Below are 24,775 nucleotides of genomic sequence, written 5' to 3'. Positions count from 1 at the left end.
ACAGTCAGCAAGTTCAATTGTTTACACAGCAGATAACACGTGTATAGATTTTCTGGTTACGTATACTACCATACTATGTGAGTGGAGGAAAGAATGTTGGGAAGTAGATGGGCGACCTCGCCCATGGTTTAATAGTTACGTATACACGCAGACAGATCAGTTTGTCTATTGCAAAAAGTCATTCATGTGGGTGGGTTGTGTGTGTCGATATAATGTTACAAACCACTGCCAATGATTTATGTAAAGTATCATAAATACAGGCTAGAAGCAGATGTATCCAATATGATGGAAATATAGTTCTAAGGTTGCATTAGGAGACTGCTCGCCTATTCCTACCACCTACCTCCCCACTAACTGACAGACAGCATGTATACAGGCAGTCACAGAACGTGTGTGCAGAGGGAGGGTAGGGTTATGCAAGTCTATTGTTTTCAATCTTGGGTGCTAAGGGGTTTTTAATTTTTCCCCAGGGAGAGCACCAACGGGGCATGTGGCGTCTTAAAGGGGTACTCCGGTTCTGAGCGTTCGGAACAAATAGTTCCCAAAGCTTAGAGCCTGCGTCGGAGCTCGTGACGTCACGGCCCTGCCCCTTTGTGACGTCACGCCCCTCAATGTAAGTCTATGGGAGGGGGCGTGGCATCCACCACGCCCCCTCCCATAGACTTACATTGATGGGGCGGGGCATGACATCTCGAGGGGCGGGGCCGTGACATCATGAGCCCCAACGCCGGCTCTCAGCTTTGGGAACTATTTGTTCCGAATGCTCAGCACCGGAGTACCCCTTTAAAGGCCATGCAATGTCTCACTAGGAAAAAATAGGCAAAGTATCTATCCTCCAACGGGAAGAGTTATTGCTCTCTGGTCTCACCTATTGAAGATGGCACCCTGCAAGTCAATGACTAATTAAGAGTTTTGTAATATGACTATTAATGATTTGCATCTCTTTCTTCTGACAAAGAGATACTTTGTATATGTTGGGCACTAATAACCAAACAACACAACAGTTTTGTCCCATTTGGGCTAATAATACAGCTGCCCTCTCCCTACACAATAAAAACATTAAATATGTCCGCAATGCAGCTATAAAAGCAGTAACGATTTAATATTAAAAAAGACGTTATGTAAATGAGCAAGTGATGCATCAATGTATACATAAAGTTATTTTTTTTAGTTATTTTGCTTTGCCGATAAGAGCTACAGATAGCAGTTAGTATCAGATCAAACTCTACCTTTCATGGAGCTAATGCCAGAATATTGAAATTGCCTTTACATTTCTCAGCCAAGTGTCAAGGAGGGTGAGCTGCTCAAGTGCCAAGCTGATCGATGGGGTTCTAATCCCAAGAATGGGGACAAAATTGTCCATGGAACAAATGGACCACACACCGCACTTGTGTAGCCACGGCTTCATTTACTCTACATGGAGCTGCCAAATGTTCTGAGCACTGAACTCGGATATATTCGGCAACCCCCTAGGAAATGATAGGAGAGGTGGCCACGCATGTGCAGTGCGTTCCATTATTTGGGGGTTAATTATATACCTATTCTTGGGATGGATGGGGGTCCCAGCGACTGGACCTCACCAAACAACTTGTTATCACCTATCCTATGGAGATAAAACTATCTGAGATAGCAATACCCTTTTAACTGTGTGTGTGAGTGTTTATTGTGACTGTTTCTTAATCATGTTGCTGTAATTTAATAAGTGATCATTACATGTACACACATTTGTGACACAAATTTTATTTATTTTCAATGATTTATTAAAGTTCCCAATTTTATTGCCTGTATAATTGTAGGTTTAACTTGAGAGCTTCTTCAACCTGCTGTACTCAGATTACGGAATTATACTTACATTGGATGGCGCAATCCTCTGCTGTTCATCCAGCCAAGCGGTGATCAGGTTCATATTATTCTCAAAACGAGTCCAGCTGGTTAGAACGTGTTCCATAGTAGATTCTGCATCGTGGGCCGATGACACAAAGGTTCTATGCTTTAATTCTATGGCTTCACATTGCTTTGAGATTTCAGGGTCACCCGCTATATGGATTATAAATAGAAATGAGCAGGACGTGAGTTTCTGTGACTACCCCTTCCCTTGTATCATCCTGTATTTGGCCAAGATAAGACAATCCTTTGTAAGCTTCCTATACTAGCACTAAGTGATCTAATCATCTAATAGGACAGTTAAAGGATACAGGGAAATAATATTTACTTACAATAGTCATCTGTGGTCAGTAACAGGTTATGAAGTTCTCTGAATTTCTCAAACGCAGTGTCCAGAAGGACCAAGAACTGTTTTCCCTCAACAAATTCCTAGTGAAGAAAAGAAACATAAAGGTAATGGGCAACATATGGCTCACCGGTACTGACGGAGAATCTCTGGTTACAATGAGAACACTGACTTCACCTGTTATCAGAACCTACCAGGCCATAATTCACAATTGGATGACTTCTAAGCCCCTGCTAGAGGAAACTTTTACAAAATGACAACTCTTATCAGTGCGTTATACAATCTGTAGTTTTAAAGTAGATGGGAATACATATAGATTATAAAAACATATTCGATAAAAGGAAATACATATAGATTGTCTGTTTTCTCTACCTGGATTTATATATAGATTAATATTTGCTCTTCTACATGAAAGTAAGAAGGTCTAGTGGAGGGAATAAATAATATTGGCTTATCAACAGTCACCAGGCCTGGTGCAAGGATTTTTGACACCCTAGGCGAAAGCTAATTTTGCTTCTGCTTGACCCTGCCTATTGGCTCCGCACTTTGACATGCCCCACCTTACTACTGGGGTGACACACTATAACAAACCTCCTCCTTATGTAATCACCTTACTTCTGGGGTGACACATTGTAACAAGCCTACTCCTTATGTAATCTTACTACTGGGGTGACACCAAGGCTCAAGTGCTGCAGGAACGCATGGGTACTGAGCTACGGCACTTTTTTCGCAGCATGAACACCGTTCCCATTAGCAGGAGTCCTGCAGGACTAGCCCTTGAGTGGAAATCTTGGGTGAGTTCCCATACTTTTTTTTCCCCAGGACTTGACCCCTGGGTGACACACTGTAACAAACCCCCTCCTCATGTAATCTCCTTACTACTGGGGTGACACACTGTAACAAACCCACTCCTCATGTAATCACCTTACTACTGGGGTGACACACTGTAACAAACCCCCTCCTTATGCAATCTCCTTACTACTGGGGTTACATACTGTAACAAACCTCCTCCTCATGTAATCTCCTTACTACTGGGGTGACATACTGTAACAAACCTCCTCCTCGTGTAATCTCCTTACTACTGGGGTGACATACTGTAACAAACCTCCTCCTCATGTAATCTCCTTACTACTGGGGTGACATACTGTAACAAACCTCCTCCTCGTGTAATCTCCTTACTACTGGGGTGACATACTGTAACAAACCTCCTCCTCATGTAATCTCCTTACTACTGGGGTGACATACTGTAACAAACCTCCTCCTCATGTAATCTCCTTACTACTGGGGTGACTCACTGTAACAAACGTCCTTCTCATCTAATCACCTTATTACTGGGGTGACACATTTTAACAAACCCACTCCTTATGTATTCACATTACTACTGGGGTAACACACTGTAACCCATGTACCTCCTCTACATGTAATTACCATAATACTGGAGTGACACACTGTAACCAACCCCGCGCCTCTCTGAGCAGGATCTCATCTGCTGCATGTATGTGTATAATGTATGAGACACATCACAGCAGGACATTCATCAGGTGGACAATTTACCTCCATTCTCTGAATTAGCGGGGGTCCCAGTGGCTGGACCCCACTGATCAGCTAGTTATTCCTTATCCTGTGAATGAAGGATAACTTTTGCTTCTGGGGTAGCCTCTAAGTTTTAGCATTGATAGAGGTTGTCTTTGGTTGAAATAGTATGATAGTTATAGATTGTGGTTGTCTTTAGTTGTAAGTGGCAGATTAGCATTCATCACCTGACTGGTCTTTTAGTGGATAAATATAATTTAATTTATTTTTTTGGATGAATGAACTCCATAACCTGCCCAATATCCCCAATATAAAAGAGCATAGTACTGCAGCTTGCTGTGTTTCTTTAAGGTCAGGTGATCTCTGTATAGATAATATATAGGTGCGGACTCCTGATAAATTACCTACAGTCAATATTTAATCATGACTGCCGGAATTCAAACCTAATCTCTTACAATGTATACAGTGTGCTGTAATATACAATAGGAGCTACACCAATGCAAGCCAAAATTATCCTATGAGTCAAAGGAGTATTCCCATTATATATATATATATATATATATATATATATATATATATATATATATGGCATATCAACAGGAGGTAGATTGCCATATCTATTATTTAAAGTGATATCAACAGAATGTGCCACTAAATGACTGATTGCCTGGGTATTCTCCTTTCTCTGGAACCCTTATCTGTCAGGAGAAAACAGGGGTCCTGTGAGTTATATACTCCTCATAACAAACCTTATAATCTGCGAGTAGGGCCTCTACAGACTCTTGAGATTTGTACTTTACTTTCCATGACTTAAGCTTTGGACTCCCTTCCTCCAGAAGAGCAAGAACATTATACCCAGCACAGCGGTAATCCACAAGAACACTGAAGTTTGCAGCCAATATCTTCTCCAACCTTGAATACAAATATGCAGTGAAAATAGCTATTAAATATGTAAAGAGAAAAGGCATGGTATATACATGATAAAAATTAACATATGAAAATAAATTCATATATGTATCAGGTAATGAAAGGTTTTGCATATGTATTTGTGTGCATTACACTTAATAAAATGCTTACACTGAGGTCTTGGGAAGTGTCAAGGGCATACATTTCTTTCATATACTGTACACAGTTGAATGGTGCGTTGGTCACATGCTACTCCTAGCCAGTCATTGCAGGAGGAGTCCCTAGTCCAATCTCTATCTCTCAGGAGAATGAGTTGACCTAAATTTGTTATAACAAGTTTGGGCTGGCCTTTGCCATCTCCTAGCCCTGCACTTGCTGAGAGTTCTATTGTCACAGTTTTTGCGCTCTGCCTATTTGCAGACTTTCATTCTCTGTCTCAAGCTTGCTCAGCTGAGAATTAATGACTTGTCTGTTCTTCTCAGTCATTGGGGTAACTTACCACTTTGATATCTGCCTACCCCCTCTGACTTTTTAAAGCAGCCATTTCCACTTCCTCCCTGTCCCTGTGTTATTTTTCCAAATACCATGTGCATACCTCTGTTTCTGAGATGCTGTGTATGACCTGGCTTCATCACGATACTGGTATTTATATCCTAACTTTGCTGGCACTGGCTCGTCTGACTAGCAGCATTGGTTGCTGACTTGCTTGATTGCTATTATTATTTTTTTATCTAAAGTATATTAATAATTTATATTTTTGTCTCTGTCTTGGTTCTGTCTTATAGCTAAAAACAATCTGTCTACAATCAAGTCACTAGTACTGCTCCGGTTCTTTCTGTGCTGTAACAATATCTTTCAACAAAGTTCTTGTCTCCGAAGGGATAAGTTTGTCTTTGTATGCAGGAAAAAGCTGAACAAGGTTTCTCTGAATTATACTAATCTTTTCGTCACCCTATGGTTGGAGACTGAAGCTTTTTAACTACTTCCTGACAAAAAGAGCCTAGTGGAAATTAAAAAACAGTGCAGCACACTTAATGCATGTATATTACAATGTTAATATATAGGGCAATGAGGGACTATATAAAAAAAAGTGCTATACAGATAACCCATTTAAGAATAAATGAATGTTGGGTGGGAATGTCTATGAGGGAATCTGCTGACAGCTATTTTAAAAGAGTAAAACTAACCCCATAATGTTAATTAACTATATAAATAGCAAAAAGGTCAAAAATGAAAGTGTTGGCCCTTTAAAAATGATGAGGAAGAAATTATAGACTGGGATCAGGAAAAAGCAAATATATTAAACAAATTCTTCTCCACTGTATTCACCGAGGAAAATGAAATGCCAGGTGAAATACAGCGAGAAAAGGTAAACTTCCCAGTACAGGTCACCTGTTTAACCCAGGAAGAAGTACAGTGCCGCCTACAAAAAATCTAAATAGACAAATTGCCAGGTCCAGATGACATTCACCCCCGTGTTCTAAAGGAATTAAGTAATGTAGTAGACAGATCCCTATTTTTTATATTCAGGGACTCTATAGTGACAGCGACTGTTCTCCAGGACTGGCGCATAGCAAATGTAGTGCCAATATTTAAAAAGGGGTCAAAAGGTGACCCCGGGAATTATAGGACTGTTAGTTTAACCTCCGTTGCATGTAAATTGTTTGAGGGTTTCCTAAGAGATGCTATTTTGGAGCATAAATGTATGACTCCATATCAGCATGGCTTTATGAGGGATCGGTCCTGTCAAACTAACCAGATCAGCTTTTATGAGGAGGTGAGCTCCAGACTGGACCAGGGGGAATCGCTGGATGTCGTATATCTGGATTTTTCCAAAGCATTTGATACGGCGCCACATAAAAGATTGGTGCATAAAATGAGAGGAATTGGGCTGGGGGAGAATGTGTGTAAGTGGGTAAGTAACTGGCTCAGTGATAGGAAACAGAGGGTGGTTATTAATGGTACTTATTCTGATTGGGTGACTATTACTAGTGGGGTACCACAGGGGTCAGTTTTGGGTCCTGTTCTACTTAATATATTCATTAATGACCTTGTAGAGGGGTTGAATAGTAAAGTAGCAATCTTTGCAATGTTTGCAGTAAACACTATAGAGGACAGTGCACTGTTACAAATGGATCTGGATAGATTGGAGGTTTGGGTTGGGAAGGGGCAGATGAGGTTCAACACTGATAAATGTAAGGTAATGCACATGGGGAAGAAAAATCCAGGCTGGGATTATATATTAAATGGTAGAACACTTGGGACGACTGACGTATAAAAAGGACTTGGGGGTCTTAGTTAACAGTAAATTTAGCTGTAGTGAGCAGAGTTGGGCAGCTGCTGCCAAGGCAAATAAAATCATGGGGTGCATCAATAGGGGCATAGATGCCCATGACAAGGAAATAATTCTACCACTGTACAAATCACTAGTCAGACCACACATGGAATACTGTGTACAGTACTGGGCACCAGTGTACAAGAAAGATATAGTGGAGCTGGAGAGGGTTCAAAGACGGGCAACCAGAGTAATATGGGGAATGGGAGGACTACAGTACCCAGAAAGATTATCAGAATTAGGGTTATTTAGTATAGAAAAAGAAGGGTTAGGGGAAACCAAATAATAATGTTTAAATATATCAGGGGACAGTACAGAGATCTCTCCCATGATCTATTTATACCCAGGACTGTATCTATAACAAGGGGGCATCCTCTACGTCTAGAGGAAAGAAGGTTTCTACACCAGCTCAGACGGGGGTTCTTTACTGTAAGAGCAGTGAGACTGTGGAATTCTCTGCTAGAGGAGGTGGTCATGGTGAACTATGTAAAAGAATTTAAAAGGGTCTGGATGCATTTTTGGAGAGTAATAACATTACTGGTTACGTATACTTGATTTATATATGTATACTACATCCAGGGATTTATTGTAACTGCCATATTTGGAGTCGTGAAGGAATTTGTACCTCTAGTTCGAGGGTTTTTTGCCTTCCTCTGGATCAACTCAGTAGGGACTCATTAGGGTTATAGGTTGAACTTGATGGACTCTGGTCTTTTTCCAACCTTATGTACTATGTTACTATGTGTATGGCCAGTGTTAGTGTCCTTTCCAGAAATTGCTAAATCTAATTTTTAACAATGTGACTCATAAGAACTTGAAATGAAATAGTGCTGTAATTTAATTTAAAAAAATTACCTACATAAGTGCCCTCATACATAAAAATTACAAAAACATATCTATTTCAGGTAATAAACCCTGTGAGATTTCTCCTTGGCTCAGTCATAGATGGTCATCTTTAGAGATGAGCGAACTTACAGTAAATTCGATTTGTCACGTACTTCTCGGCTCGGCAGTTGATGACTTTTCCTGCATAAATTAGTTCCGCTTTCCAGTGCTCCGGTGGGCTGGAAAAGGTGGATACAGTCCTACGAATCGAATTTACTGTAAGTTCGCTCATCTCTAGTCATCTTATATGTTCTTTTATAGCTAAAGATTTCCTTCAGACTTTAAACTATGCTCCACATGTAAGGCAAATGTCAAGCTGGCACAAGGCAGACAATCGTAAATACAGACAGGAGGCATTGATCGTACCTTGTCCTCATCTCTTCAGTCTTATCAGTTGGCACAATTACAACACCATTATCATCTACATTCCTAAATGATCTGAGACTTTCCATGTAATTTTTTGCATCAACCATCAAAGCCTGGGGAAAAGATGTAGATGTTAGGAATAATTGAATTTCTGGACCAAAAATATACATTATAATAAACATATATACATACATAATTTACATTTGCTCAAATGGTCTAAGCTGGTATTTAAAGACCGCTGTAAAGGCTGAGGTATAGTAGGGGAAAACACATTGTTTTATTTATGGTCTACTCTGGGCCAATCCAACAGTAGGAAGAACATACCTGTCTCCACTGGACTCACAATCTAAGGTTAGCCACATATGCTTGTTCGTCCAACAGCTGTCTTTCCTGGTCTCCCCATACACATGCACACTTGGCAGCGATTCCTCTGATGGTAGCTTATCTCCCCAAGATCAAAAGGATCACTCATTCGAAATCCACAATACCTTATCCTTTTCTCCCCCAATATCTGCCATTGGGGGAAAGTTGGGGGGGATGCGGTGTGATATTGTGATGACGGGCAGATGGAATCACCCTAGGGGCAGATGGCATTAACATCTTCGAGTGGTGTTTATCCTCTACACCACCCGAAGGAATACCGCTGGATTCTGGGCTAGGCACAGGGGAAAATAATGACTCAGACGCAAAGTTACAGAACAACGGCAGCTTTACTGAGTCAGACAGATGTAACAGTCTATACAGCTTGGCTAGGCCCACGGAGGTGACCAGTGACTTCAGAGACCTTAGGACTTGCTGGGACTTATAGGGGACTTGGATAATTTGGATGCAGGCCACGCTGACTTGCGACAGAATGACTTGGACTGACTTGACTATGACAGACTATGACTGACTTCACCCCTTCTGTAGTTTACCAGGCTTTGACTTGTCCTGTGGGGCAATGGACTTGAGAATCCGTGGCTGCTTGACTGACTTTAGGCCTCCTCTGAACTCCAGACACACTCTAGCAGGACTTGACCTCACTGCAACTCAGCTAAGCAGGAAGAGAGAGCAGAGGTTCCACCCAGGGCTTATATGAGGGAGGCTCTGAGGGGTCCCATAGGTCCCACCCTTAGGTCACATGGTCACTTATACCTCACTGGGTTACACCCACATGACAACAGATTAATCACATGTCAACTGTTCTTAAAGCTATAACACATTTTATATACAATACACATCATAACATAGGAATAGAAGCAAAGGGACAAGGGGAACAGGTGCAGGGGCGGCCAAGGGGTCACTGAATGGAGTCCACCTGACAGGGCAGCAAGGGTACAGGGGTGCAACTCCTGTACTGGGCCACCACAATATCATATACATTAGCTAGTTGGGCTAGTTTTGGCTAATGTGTTTGGCCAGTTAAAGTCTAATGTGTTTGGCCAGTTAAATTCTTAAGGAGGGTTCCTAAGCTGGTCTGGAGGAGGACATGACATGCATGACTAGAGGCCATGTTCCCTCTCAAATGACTGAATACTAGTCATGTCACATGCCATTCGAAATTATTCTTTAGCTCTATACTGAGAGCAGAGGAGAATAGCTATAAAACACTGTTCTCCTTACCGGTCTGTGAGGCACCTGCAAGTTTCTTTTAAATAAAATAATGCTTTGTTTATTTATTTTGCTATTTAAATCCTAGCCTTACCACTAACTTTGAAAAAAATAACATTGTGAAATTGTCAGAACTTGATGTGACTAATGGATTCCATACCTTGAAGGCTTTCGATAAAGCTTGGAGTAGAGACATTGTATTACGATGAGAGCCTGATTCAGGCAAATCTTGTGACATCAGATTTTCGACCTCTGTCAGCCACATCTCAATACTATCCAAGGGTGGAGGCAAACTCCTATCCAACTGCTTCTTCCATTCTGCAATCTGAATACAAAGGGGGAGATTTATCAAAGGATTTAGACTGGTTTTTCCTGTCTAAATTTGTTGCACAGAAAGTCGCAGTCTAAATATGTGCGACTTTTCAGTGATTTTTGCTCTAGAGGATTTTTAGAACATGATGCATTTTAGTCTATTGGTGCTGAATTTATCAAAAGCAACTTTTCAGCGACAAGTCGCAATGGCTGAAAGTACGCCGAAATGTCAGACCATGTTGGAGCAGGTTTAAATACAGTCTAAAGCATAGATCATGAAGTCTGTGCACCGAATTTATCAAGAGCTGTGCGCCATTTGATAAATTAGTAGATAAGCAATTTGACCGTGTAGTAGGAGATGTCGGCGCTGGATGGAGGAACCAGGAGGAGTGCAGCATAAAATCAAGTTGGGCTTATTAGATGCAACGCATTTCGCTGCGCATGCGCAGCTTCATCAGGCATGGCAAGGTTGGGTTCACAGGAGGTATAAATACCTCCAAGTGTTAACCCTTTATGTTACATAAAATTGTACATATCAAAAGGTATAACAATCAGAATATATAAACACCAGCCGGAGACCTCGTCAATCAATTTCAGGAACCTGGATCTCAAGGCGAGGTTACGGAGTGTGAATGGTGAGCTTAAAAAAAGCAATAGAAAAGCTATAAAAATCTTTTATATATACAAATTTGTGGATTATAAAACAGGAATATACAAGTCCGTCAAGTCAGATCCACAACATGCCGCCCCCACAGGAGTTTCCATACCACCGTCCGACATAAAGCGACTAAATTTATATAGAAAAAACTTTTTTAAGAATGTACATATACAATATTTGTTGTCCAGATAACTTAATAGGTTACAAAAAAAAATGGAAAAAGAAATAAGTGCATATAATGTGGACAAGCACAGATGGAACAAATTGGTTTTTATCCTACCTAACTGTCTCTATACATTCATTAAATCCGTAAGGGGTTAAGGTTTGAAGTTTGTGGATCCAAAAGGATTCCCTATTGATTAATTTTTTATATCTATTGGGTGTATTGGGTAAAATAGATTCTAAAATGATTCATTTTAATGATTCTGTATTTTTATTGTGTACAGTGGAAAAATGACGTGACAAGCTATGAAGTAGGAATCCATGGCTAATGTTCCATCGGTGCTTATTCATTCTGTCCCGAACAGTTTGAATTGTACGACCAACATATTGCATATTGCAACCACAAGAAATTAGATAAATTACATGGTCTGTGTCGCAACTAAGACAAGACACAGACCATGCAATTTATCTAATTTCTTGTGGTTGCAATATGCAATATGTTGGTCGTACAATTCAAACTGTTCGGGCCAGAATGAATAAGCACCGATGGAACATTTGGATTTTTATTGCTTTTCTATTGCTTTTTTTAAGCTCACCATTCACACTCCGTAACCTCGCCTTGAGATCCAGGTTCCTGAAATTGATTAACGAGGTCTCCGGCTGGTGTACCTGGAGGATATTAACCTCCTACAAACTATTTCTATGTACATATACAATGATTTGTGACATTTTATTTACAATACTAATGTTATAATGTTTTAATTGTTGTTTAAACATATGATAGAAATAGTGATATGTATTTCATGTGGTGTTTATATATTCTGATTGTTATACCTTTTGATATGTACAATTTTATGTAACATAAAGGGTTAACACTTGGTATTTATACCTCCTGTGAACCCAACCTTGCCATGCCTGATGAAGCTGCGCATGCGCAGCGAAACGCGTTGCATCTAATAAACCCAACTTGATTTTATGCTGCACTCTTCCTGGTTCCTCCATCCAGCGCCGACATCTCCTACTATTACGGTCAAATTGCTTATTTACTTACTTAGGAGGGCTGCGGATGAGGACACAAGCATTTACAGGCGCTTCCCATTGTTGTGTGTGTGCACACAACCAACTCTGGTAAGCGGCGTGGGATAGATCGTTTCCCTTCCCTATGGGCCTGACCTGCTGATCCCGCACATGGAGCGCCTTCTGCTTTCCTTTTAGATTATTTGATAAATTAGGCGCACAATAGACTAGCCTAACCCTCTGTAGTTTGGTCTATGTTGATACGGGACATAGACAGCTTTGATAAATATCCCCCAAACACAGGTCCAGCGAACAATTCCAAATATGGCAGCCATTATAAGACAGCAAGGGAAAAAAGAAAAAAGATGAAAGAGTTTACATGTACACTAATTTATGCTCAATAAAATAAAATGTTGTGTATTCAAAGACATTTTTTCAGTTGTCTGCCCAAAATTCCTTGTTTAGTTTGGAATCCAGGACGTATCACGATATATTTTTTAAATTTAAAATTGTATGATTTACTATACAAATGCACCTGCCCTTTATATTGAAATAAATAGTAACCCAAAAATAAGTTTGTATTTGTCTTTCCTTAATATTCCGCGGTGAAGCAGTGCCGTTCATTTGTGTATAACTACAATAACAAGGTATTAAAAAGCAGAACAAACTTTAGCAATCAAAATAATTCAACCTTCTATTTTAAGTATCTAAATTTAATTGGTTAGAATACCACCTCTTAAAGGGGTACTCCACTACCAAAATGTTCCGAAAGAGTGCCAAGTGCCAAAAGAGGCCACGCCTCTTGTGACATCTCACCACGCCCCTTTTATGGAGTGCTGACCCCCATGATCAGACATATCCCCTATCCTTTGAGTTTTGGTCTTAAATATTTTAAAGATTTTTTTTGTACATTTTTCATTCACTATGGGGGACATTTATCAACGCATTTAGTAGGTTTTTTTTTTTGCTTTAAATTTTTCGTTTCTTATCTTTGTCTATTTGAAATGGTTTTGTAAACCTTAATAAACAGTGTCTCTTTTGTATATCTGTGCATGATTTCTTTTTCTTTTGTGTTATATAGTTCTACTGCACACTTACCGGTACTTACTGGCTCAGTAAGGGTTGTTTTTATTTTTATTTTATCAGTGTTGAATATCAATTGATTCCAGATGACCATTGTATGTTGAGACCATAACTCTATGGAAACCTCATAATAGGTTCCCAAGCCCTCAAAATATCATCCAAAAATAGGAAAAAGTGAGGATTAAAGAAAACTAAGTAGATAACTAATATAGATAAAACAAGTCCTTCCATATAAAAGAAAGAAAGAGCTGCCTTTTTTGAGTATTTCCAGCCATTTAAAAGGCAGATTTTTATGCAAATGGGAAACTGTCAATCACAGAAGGGATGTTTATGGAAAGTACAAACACGTGGTAAAATTTTTATAATCCTGTAAAACAATAGATCTCAGTTACCTAGGAGTAAAATAAAGTGGTTGCTATGAACACCCTTCTCACCTGGAATGTGATATTTTCTAGTGACTGCTTAACAAGTAGTTGCTCCCCAGCCTGAAGAGACTCCACCGCTAACCCAGACATGAAGATTCGTTTCTGCTCATTGAATTTTCTCATAAATAAAAGGATTTCCTAATAAATCAGAAGAGAAGATGAAATATTTTCCACTGAACACAAAATCATCAGTTTTGAAACTGAAGCAGAAGAGTTTTTTTTTACCTGGTACTTTTTTGTATAGGTCTCATCTTTCATTTCGGAAAATAATGTCTTCAATGTCTGCTCCTGCTCATTCAGCCACTCCATGGCTTTATGTACTCGAGCCTACAGGGAAAAAGGCAGTCAAATAGGGGGTTGCCTTAGGGTGATTTTACATTGCATTAAACAGTGTGTATCAGATGTACACGACGGAGGAAGTCCCTAAAAAGTACATCATACATAGCGTCCAAAGGTATAAAACAAACGTATACCACGTTGTATACTTCTATAAGGTCTCATTTAAAGGGGGACTCCGGTACATAAGTACTTATTCCCTATCCACACGATGGGGGGATAGGGGATAAGTATTTATGTACTACAGTTCCCCTTTAATGAAATAGTGCAGAGGTCTGTTATTCCATCCAGCAGACCCTGCTTCATATCTTGTACAGAAGCCAATTACACCCAGTATCAAGTACTCGGGGGTCTATGAATCCTTTTAAAGGGGTACTCCATTGCCTCAACATTCGGAACATTTTGTTCTGAATGCTGAGTGCGGGCACTGGGGCTTGTGATGTCATGGCCATGCCCCTTCGTGATGTCACACCACGCCCCCTCAATGCAAGTCTATGCGAGGGGGCGTGGTGGCTGCCACGCCCCCTCCCATAGACTTGCATTGAGGGGGACATGGCCTGATGTCATGAGGGGGCATGGCCATGGGACCTGTTGTTAAAGATGACATGAGGCCCATCCAAAAAAAATTTGATTTTACTTAGGGTGCACTGAACTTAGGGTGCACTGATCACACACCTTTTTACCGTTTCTTGATACTCCCTTCCATCCTGAGACTTCATTCCTTAAGGATACATTCACATGTACAGGATCTGCTGCATATTTTTGAAGTTAATGAGTAGCAAAATCAGCTGCACAATATTTGCAGCAAAAATAAGCAGCAGATCCCGTAGGTGTGAACATACCCTTAGTCTGCAAGATGGGTGTGAATTAAATTTTATAAAAATCAGGTGATGAAGGGGTGTAAATGTTTACATCAAAGGGCGTGTATGCCTAATACATACCCCCCTAATATATAATCTGCCCATCACCTGATATTCACTTATTAAGTTCATGCCCCCCTGACTGATTCCCTGAATTGTTCAACAAACTATTAACCCTCATATCTCAGGAATGGGGGGGGGGGGGGGGGGCGTAAAAGGTGTTTGATCTAGGCATCCTTCTAGCAAACAGACACTGAAAGAGACTGTCTATAGGGGAGAATCCCTTTAAAGGGGGTACTCCCCTGGAAAACATTTTTTTAAATCAACTAGTGCCAGAAAATTAAACAGATTTGTAAATTACTTCTATTTAAAAATCTTCATCCTTCCAGTACTTATCAGCTGCTGTATGTTCCACAGGAAGTTCTTTTCTTTTTGAATTCCCTTTCTGTCTGACCGCAGTGCTCTCTGTTGACACCTCTGTCCATTTTAGGAACTGTCCAGAGCAGGATAGGTTTGCTATGGGGATTTGCTCTTACACTGGACAGTTCCTAAAATGGACAGAGGTGTCAGCAGAGAGCACTGCGGTCAGACATAAAGGAAATTCAAAAAGAAAAGAACTTCCTGTAGAACATACAGCAGATGATAAGTGCTGAAAGGATTAATATTTTTAAATAGAAGTAATTTACAAATCTGTTTAACTTTCTGGCACCAGGTGATTTAAAAAAAAAAAAAAAAAAAGTTTCCCAGTGGAGTACCCCTTTAACATGTATGGTATGAGATAGATTAAAGGACACAAAATTGAGTTCCTCCTTTAATATAATAACAATATTTAGCTAAAGTAGCCTCTTGTATTGAAAGTACTTTATATTGGCTGTCAGATTTAAAGGAGTGATTTAGACAACCCCGATTCTAATTGTAGATGCTCCAGCAGTCAACTGAGCCCATCCAAACTCCAGTAACCCCTGGTGCCATGCAAATGAATGATTAACCATGTAACACATGGGTCCCGACTCCTCCATAGAAGAAGGAAAGGCAGAAAAACAGGATCTTCCATAGGCGCGATCACAGTGTCCGATTACAGATCACTTCTAATCTGTTCAGGTATTGGATAGAAGGTCACTAGGATCCCTGGTAATGTGTAACAATGGATTTATTGGCACAATTAAAGGGGTATTCCAGGCAAAAACTTTTTTATATATATCAACCTGCTCCGGAAAGTTAAACAGATTTGTCAATTACTTCTATTAAAAAATCTTAATCCTTCCAATAGTTATTAGCTTCTGAAGTTTTCTGTCTAACTGCTCAGTGATGATGTCACGTCCCGGGAGCTGTGCATGATGGGAGAATATCCCTTGCATGATGGGAGAATATCCCCATAGGAGCTGGACAGCTCCTGGGACGTGAGTCATCAGAAAGCAGTTAGACAGAAAACAGAAACTCAACTTCAGAAGCTAATAACTATTGGAGGGATTAAGATTTTTTAATAGAAGTAATTTACAAATCTGTTTAACTTTCCGGAGCCAGTTGATATATAAAAAAAAGTTTTTGCCTGGAATACCCCTTTAAGCAACACTTTCTTGCCCGAAAAGGGCACTTCGTCAGGCAATGTGAAAAAGCAGATGCTGAATCTTTACATCTTTACAGATTAAGATCTCATACCGAAATATCTTTTGTAGGCACCTCCATATTTTTGGAATACTGTAAAAACTGTGCCACGTATGTCATAATTGATTTTTCATCAGGATCTGAAACATTAAGGTCTAAGGAAGAAAAGAAAGACATGAATGAGGATTGGTTTATGTATGATACATATAAAAGTATTTCTACTTAGATTTGGTTTACAAGGCCAATGAGTAATTTTTCATGACATCTATGATTTCTTTTTTCACTGCTGGATTGTAAAATAAATGTTTGCACCTTCTGGTTCAATGAGTTTTGGGATTTTTAACTCCGTTTCTGCTATTCTGAAGGCCTCATTCAGTTTGTCATCATTGGACATTCCCTGTAACTTGTCCATGTCAATGAGGTCCGGTCTCAACGACTGAATAATTGCCAAGAAAGCCATGCCATTTCTCCAACTGGACTTAAAATCTGTTATATCAATAGATTCCAATCTGCAAATAAAAGTAAGAGGATTATATTGATTATGCTTGATTTAAAGGGGTACTCCCGCCCTAAGACATCTTATCCCCTATCCAAATGATAGGGACTAAGATGCCTGATCGCGGGGGTCCCGCCAACGGCGGGACCCCCGTGATCAGGCATCTTATCCCCTATTCAAAGGATAGGGGATAAGATGTCTTAGGGCCAGAGTACCCCTTTAAATACAACTAATTCTGTTACCCATGTATTCAACTACATACATGAACTGAAAATGTGTATATTAAACTATATTTGATGCATCTGAAGCCACTACTGCCTTCTCTTTCTTCTAATTTAAAGGGGTACTCCCATGGAAAACTTTATTTTTTATTTATTTTTTTAATCAACTGGTGCCAGAAAATTATACAGAATTGTAAATTACTTCTATTAAAAAACCGTAATCCTTCCAGTACTTATTAGCTGCGAAATACTAATGAGGAAATAGCTTTCTTTTTGGAACACAGTGCTGACATCATGACCACAGTGCTCTCTGCTGACACCTCTGTCCATTTTAGGAACTGTCCAGAGCAGCATATGTTTACTATGGGGATTTTCTTCTACTCTGGACAGTTCTTAAAATGGACAGAGATGTCAGCAGCGAGCACTGTGGTCATGATGTCAGCAGAGAGCTCTGTTGTACCAAGAAGAAAACTATTTCCTCTGTAATATTCAGCAGCTAATAAGTACTGGAAGGATCAAGATTTTTTTAAAGAAGCAATTTATAAATCTGTTCAACTTTCTGGCACCAGTTGATTTAAAAAAAAAAAAAGTTTTTCACGGGAGTACCCCTTCAAGGATCGGCTAGATTTGCAATCACACTATTGAAAATGTACTAAAACTGTCTAATCTTTCATGTACACTTAGCCAATGCATCTTTAGACATATTGGGCATGGGATGGTGGGGGTCCGGTTCAGTAATTCCACTTGGTAATTATTAATCGCCATTGTGCTGTTACCTTGTGTTTTGTTCCTTAGGTGGTTATTACTATTTTATTATTTGGTGGTATTCTGACTTTTGTGTACGTGATTTCCTTTTGGTCAGTACACTTGGGTGTGTATATTAACACTTCCCTGTATGTTGCATTTACTACCACTTTTTAGGAGTTATACGGACCTCCCATGTTTTCCCTGCTCTATTGAGTTGTATCTCTGAATATATCCCATTAGCACTATTCATTTTAATTGTTTCACATGTATATAATTTTTGCAGTTATGTATTAATAAAATAATTTTTTATTTGATCCATATACGTTTTGTTTTTGATCACATTGGACATCAGCCAAGCCAACGTTTTCAGCAGGACCTGTACACCAACCTGTATTGGGGTCTCCCAACACTACCCGGACAAATGATTTTGAGGGAGAGAAGGATCAGCATGCTGAATGTCAGCAGCCCAATCTAACAGCAGCTTATCCCACTCTCTCTATTCAGAACACATAAGCACGAAATGCAAACTAATCATTCATACGTATCAAGAGAGATAGCTGTCCGCTGAACAAGCATTTGACTATCATCTTATGTGTATGGCTTCGACTGTGAACAAAAATCGCCTCAGACGTTGTTTTTTTTGTTTTGTTTTTTAACTTCCGCAAGTCAGAAGTGGATCCAGTAGAAAGGGGAAGTTATAATGCCTTCTTTTATATTTCCTTAGATCCTGTGGAAGGGCCATACACACTCCTCTTCATCCACTGTCTATGTCAATGTAAGAATCCAGGTGAACATTTTTGTGAAGTGTCTCGTTGGATTACTTCCCACCAAAATTGTGGGCAATTTTTGGCACCTGCTGTCGATTTACTCCCAAATTATTCCTATTTCCAATTAAGACACGTCCCTGTCACATTGCATACAAGTGTCTACCAAGTATCTAAAACACATATAATAAATGTTGGGCAAGGAATATACGCCAGAATTTTGGTGCATTTACAATAGTTATTCTGCCCCAATGTCTACACTTAGCTAGTACAACTAAGGGTGTAACTTGAAACTACTGATCCCCAGTGAAAAATTTGTAACTTACTGCATGATCCAAGACAAAGGACTACATGCTGTATGCTAAAATGGTCTTGCTACCTGGTGATAAGAACCTGTGAAGATAATAATAATTCAATGTAGTCGTTATCCCTAAATACTTACTGAGCACATCGTTCTCGTGCCCACTGAAGAAGAGCTCTCCTTGCAGTAGTCTGCCATTTAGATTTGGCACTTCGTTTAGGCGAAGGGCTTGCAGTTGGGGAAACTCCATTTTTCGTCTCACATTTCACTGGTTGCTGGTCATCTGTATCTGCCAAAATGCTCGCCAGGCCTTCAATCTGCCAAAAGCCAAGATGTTGCAAATGATTACAATTATTTTTAGATCTACATATGGCATTATCAGAATATCCATAATTTCATGACATAAAATATTTTCCTCCATGCAAGATTTAAATAGATTTTTTTTGTTATTTTATTATGTTAAGATAGTGGGGCTGTTGTGGTTCAGATGTTAACTGAACAGACAGACATTGATGGGACTAAGTGGGCAATTTGCCAAGGCTGCAAACCTTAGGAGACCTACATGGCAGGGTATTAGTTGAATTTCATGATAAAACACAATTATATGAAGGATCTAAAAATATTCTATTAGGGTCTATTCACATGTACAGTATTCTGCACAGATTTGATGCGCAGGATTTCGAACTGTGTTCAGTCATTCAGTTTACATTGAAATTTGCAGCAGAAAATCCTGCACCTCAAATCTGCGCAGAATACTGTACGTGTGAATAGACCCTTAGAGTGATTTTAACAAATTGTCCCTAAATACATTTTTATGGTCTAGAAATGGGCAACCATTATGCTTTTTGGACATATTCAAATCAAATGCGAGTCTATAATAAACAATTGATAGTTTCTACCAATACATTGCTTTTTAAAAGGAACGGGAAGCCGCATTGGCTGGTTATTTTAGCCACCCAGACCATTAATTGTGGATGAATTATTTTACAGTTAAACATTCCTAAATCCTGAAATCCTGTTTTGAATTATTTACGGGATGCAGTTTTTTTTTTCTTTGTTTTTTTTAAAGGGGAATTTATGTGGGTTTCTAGCATACAGGCTTCTCAAATCCAATTCAGAAATTAATTGGCCCTTAAAAAATCAACTTTGGAAATTTTTATGAAGATTTGCTGGTCAACATCTCACCCACTAACATCCTAAAAAAGTTTGTGTTGTCACTTTCAGCTAATTTTGGGCATGGTGGGAATGATTTTCAATTATATCACAATCTGAGGGATTTAGAGAATTGTTACCCTGTTTTTAGTGTCTTTTCACACTGTGATTTTTTCACTTTTAATAGAGAAGTTAAAACAAATGAAAACCTCCAACATTTATGAATTCACGTACATGAATATGAGAAAAAACTCAAAGGAAATTCACCATGAAGAGAGTCTCACAGGCGAACTGTGATTGTACTGTATACCGACAGTTATACTATATTGCTGTACTGATGTACTGCTGTATAGTACAATAGTAAACACAAGGAAAAAGTATAAAAATTTTTTTTTTTTTATAAATAAAGTATAAAAATAAATGAAGCCCTATATTTACTATGATTCATAAAAAACAAAATGAACACCTCTACATAATTGATATTGCCACGTTGGTAACGACTTTTTGCCACGTTGGTAACGAGGTTTTTGCATTTTTCTGTTTTAGGTCCTGTTCAGACATTAGTTTTGTGTCTGAACAATTTCTGTGCTAATTCTCCCTGGCTTGGGAAGAGTTAATGCTCTCAGCCTATGGCAGCTCTGGTGGCTAAATACAAGCAAAAACCACGTGTTTGCTTGTATTTAGTATTTCTGTTTCCTTCTAGGCCAGTATCTTGATCACTTGGTGGAGTGTGCCCGCTGGCTAGGAGTCTATTTGGCATGTTTGGAGTGGTGTGTCTAGTGTGTTCTTTGTTCTGTGTCCAGTGTGAACAGTGCCCTTGATTTCCTGACCCTTTGTTAGTATGCCATATCCGCCTTGCTTGTATTTATATATCTGTTTGTTGGTTCCGTTATATTCCTGACTTGTCCCCGACATGTACAGTTCCATTTGTTTTGCTGACTTCGACACCTGTGCTCTTTAGGACTAGGAAGGGACTGCCTCCAAGTTGTCGATCCGATATTTTTAGGGCGGATGGGCAAGTAGGCAGGGAGAGTGGTTTCTAAGGACAGCTTAGAGCTCACTTCTCCCTGCTCCCCTATCATCTGTTATTTAACCCATGCGGTGAATGCTTTAAAAATTTTTAATAAAATGAATAAATAAAGAGAGCCAAGAATTGCTAATTATGATCACCTTGCCTCCAAAAAAAGGGGAAATAAAAATGATCAAGGTAGTATATATTGAAAAAATTGTACCATAATAAAAGTACAACTCGTCCCCAAAAAAAATAAACCCTCACCCAATCCAGTTGGAAGAAAAGTGAAAACTAAGCCAAATAAGCCCACAGTATACAGAAAATTATTTTTACCGCACAACAGCATCAAAAATAATTAAAAAAAAACAAACAAAACCCAGAATGTTTCCACTTTTTCACAATATTTGGGAGTTTTTCAAAAATTATTATAATTTACCAGAAATATAAAGTACATTGTGTCACGAAAAAAACATATTCAGAATTGCTTTAATCAATAAAAACATTCCATAACCATATAGAGACAAAAGTCAGATTTGAAAAACGGGGATTGGCCATTAAAGGGGTACTCCGATCGAAAACAATTTTTTAAAAATCAACTGGTGCCAGAGTGTAAACATACTGGGGGAGCTTTATCAAAACCTGTCCAGAGGAAAAGTTGCTAAATTGCCCATAGCAACCAATCAGATCGCTTCTTTCATTTTTAAGAAGGCCTCTGCAAAATGAAATAAGCGATCTGATTGGTTGCTGTGGGCAACCGGGCAACTTCTCCTTTGCACAGGTTTTGATAAATCTCCCCCACTGTATTTGTAAATTACTTCTATTTAAAAATCTTAATCCTTCCAGTACTTATCAGCTGCTGTATACTACAGAGGAAGTTGTATAGTTCTTTTCACTCTGACCACAGTGCTCTCTGCTGCCACCTCTGTCCATGTCAGGAACTGTCCAGAAAAGGATAGGTTTGCTATGGGGATTTGCTCCTACTCTGGACACTTACTGACATGGACAGAGGTGTTAGCAGAGAACACTGTGGACAGACAGAAAGGAAATTAAAAAAGAAAATAACTTCCTCTGTAGTATACAGCAGCTGAGAAGTAGTGGAAGGATTAAAAATTTTAAATAAAGTCATTTACACATCTGTTTAACTTTCTGGCACCAGTTGATTAAAAAAAAAAAATGTCGTCCACCGAAGTATCCCTTTAAGGTCAGAACAACCCCACTTTATTAAAGGAGGAGTCTCACCTAGAAAAAATAATAATAATAAACATGACTCACTTACCGTTACTCCCTGATATCCTGGTATCTTGCTCCGTTCCTCTGCTGCCCTCTTCCTCCTGGTCTGGCTGTGGTCAGCACATCACGCTGCTGGTCAGCAAATTGCTGGCTGCATAAATGTCCCGCCACGGCAGGTGATAGGCTGAGTGGCAGTGTGATAAACTGAATTCCGAAGACCAATACCACAGCTCAGTACATCACACTGCCGCTCAGCCTATTGCCGGCAGAGGCGGGACATCACTGCGCCGGCAATTTGCAGTGTGCATCGCGTGCCACAGCCATGCAAGGAAGAAGGCGGCAGCGGAGGAATGGAGTGAGATACCAGGGGAGCGACAATAGGGAGTCATATTTATTGTCTTATTGGCCGGGCATTATGGAAATTTTTTTTTATAGGTGAAACTTCTCCTTTAAAGGGTTGTTCCTACCCAGTTGGCTAATTAGTCATCCATTTCTAGTAGGAATAACAGAAGATCAGCACAAAAGAAAGATATGCTCCAAAATTGTTATATTTGATGTACACTCAAGAATGTTATGTCTGATTTACCGCTGCTGTAATTTATAATTTTTCATTTAATCTCATAAACAATTTACAAAAACTTACCTGAAAATGTAAAATAATTGTCCAAATGAGACCAAGCACAATAGACGGTTTCCCACTAATGATATCTTCTACATGAATATTTATGAGCTTGATCTAGAAAATAATGCAGGTCTATAGGTTAGAGAGAATTACAAGTATATATCGGAGTAATCGTTCTAAGGTCTAACAAGTAGAATACTCACAGATCGGCTTCCTAAAAAGTTCAGGGCCGATTCTATGTTACTTCTCGCCTGGAAGATGTTTTTCCCTTTCTCCCGTGACTGTAAAATAGACAATATTGGTGAGTTAATGTCTTTGGATCTGTCCATTGCATAAAACTACTAATAATTCAGATATTTCCTCTATTGGTCAGAAAATGAAAAAATATTTTGGGATATATTTTCCAATCACTTGCTTCTGTCAGTGGACCAGTAAAAGGAACACGAAACATAGCAAATAAACTTAGATACATATATAAGGGTACGTTCACACTGCGGAATCTCCAATCTCAGAATACCACAAGCGGAGATTGCGTCAGGCGGCCAATGTCGAAAATACTTCGGCGGAAGGACTGTGCAGCACTGCGCCGTCACCATTGACGGCTATGCAGTGCTCGCAGAATTCTGCACAAAGAATGAACTTGTTTCACCGCTGAAATTCCTAAGTGTGAACGGGTCTCGCAAACGACCCATTCACACTGATGGTATTGTTCACTGCACGGAATTCTATTTGCAGAATTCCACTCACAGAAATCCGCAGTGTGAATGTACCCTAAAAGATATTAGAGATCCGATGGCATTTTTTGCTTGATTTCTACAAGATTTTTTTTATATGCTGAAAACTTTGTAGAGAGAAAAACACTAGGAGGAAGTTAATTTTATAACTTATTTCTAGGTTTAATGATCCTTTAACCCCTTAAGGACTCAGGGTTTTTCCATTTTTGCACTTTCGTTTTTTCCTCCTTACCTTTTAAAAATCATAATCCTTTCAATTTTCCACCTAAAAATCCACATTATGGCTTATTTTTTGCGACGCCAATTCTACTTTGCAGTGACATTAGTCATTTTACCCAAAAATGCACGGCGAAACGGAAAAAAAAATCATTGTGCAACAAAATCGAAAAAAACCCGCCATTTTGTAACTTTTGGGGGCTTCCGTTTCCACACAGTGCATATTTAGGTAAAAATTACACCTTATCATTATTCTGTAGGTCCATACGGTTAAAATGGTACCCTACTTATATAGGTTTGATTTTGTCGCACTTCTGGAAAAAATCATAACTACATGCAGGAAAATTTATACGTTTAAAAATGTCATCTTCTGACCCCTATAACTTTTTTATTTTTCCATGTACAGGGCGGTATGAGGACTCATTTTTTGCGCCGTGATCTGAAGTTTTTATCGGTATGATTTTTGTTTTGATCGGACTTTTTGATCACTTTTTATTCATTTTTTTAATGGTATAAAAAGTGACCAAAATACGCTTTTTTGGACTTTGGAATTTTTTTGCGCGTACGCCATTGACCGTGCGGTTTAATTAATGATATATTTTTGTAGTTCTAACATTTACGCACGCGGCGATACCACATATGTTTATTTATTTATTTTTTTACACTGTTTTATTTTTTTTATGGGAAAAGGGGGGTGATTCAAACTTTTATTAGGGAAGGGGTTAAATGACCTTTATTAACACTTTTTTTTTACATTTTTTTTGCAGTGTTATAGGTCCCATAGGGACCTATAACACTGCACACACTGATCTCCTATGCTGATCACTGGCGTGTATTAACACGCCTGTGATCAGCATTATCGGCGCTTGACTGCTCCTGCCTGGATCTCAGGCAGGGAGCAGTCATTCGTCGATCGGACACCGAGGAGGCAGGTAAGGGCCCTCCCGGTGTCCGGTCAGCTGTTCGGGACGTCGCGA

General features: G+C 39.3%; 1 protein-coding gene across 7 annotated transcripts in view; it reads right to left on the bottom strand.

Annotated features, from left to right (window-relative positions):
* The window catches only part of SYNE2 (spectrin repeat containing nuclear envelope protein 2), a 355,793-nt gene that overhangs the window by 262,610 nt on the left and 68,408 nt on the right, over nucleotides 1-24,775 (bottom strand). For all 7 annotated transcript variants that reach the window (XM_056546593.1, XM_056546588.1, XM_056546590.1 and 4 more), the window contains 12 exons: nucleotides 23,052-23,129; nucleotides 22,870-22,962; nucleotides 18,974-19,149; nucleotides 16,616-16,812; nucleotides 16,358-16,458; nucleotides 13,728-13,829; nucleotides 13,512-13,640; nucleotides 10,006-10,170; nucleotides 8,256-8,368; nucleotides 4,513-4,675; nucleotides 2,217-2,313; nucleotides 1,853-2,037 (listed from right to left, as the gene is read on the bottom strand). In XM_056546593.1, coding sequence (XP_056402568.1) covers nucleotides 1,853-2,037; nucleotides 2,217-2,313; nucleotides 4,513-4,675; nucleotides 8,256-8,368; nucleotides 10,006-10,170; nucleotides 13,512-13,640; nucleotides 13,728-13,829; nucleotides 16,358-16,458; nucleotides 16,616-16,812; nucleotides 18,974-19,149; nucleotides 22,870-22,962; nucleotides 23,052-23,129 — 1,599 coding nt within the window. The remainder of the gene's footprint in view (nucleotides 1-1,852; nucleotides 2,038-2,216; nucleotides 2,314-4,512; nucleotides 4,676-8,255; nucleotides 8,369-10,005; nucleotides 10,171-13,511; nucleotides 13,641-13,727; nucleotides 13,830-16,357; nucleotides 16,459-16,615; nucleotides 16,813-18,973; nucleotides 19,150-22,869; nucleotides 22,963-23,051; nucleotides 23,130-24,775) is intronic.

This window comes from Hyla sarda, chromosome 11 (assembly GCF_029499605.1).
Source record: "Hyla sarda isolate aHylSar1 chromosome 11, aHylSar1.hap1, whole genome shotgun sequence".
Taxonomy (NCBI): Eukaryota; Metazoa; Chordata; class Amphibia; order Anura; family Hylidae; genus Hyla; species Hyla sarda.
This window is presented reverse-complemented; position numbering and strand designations above follow the sequence as displayed.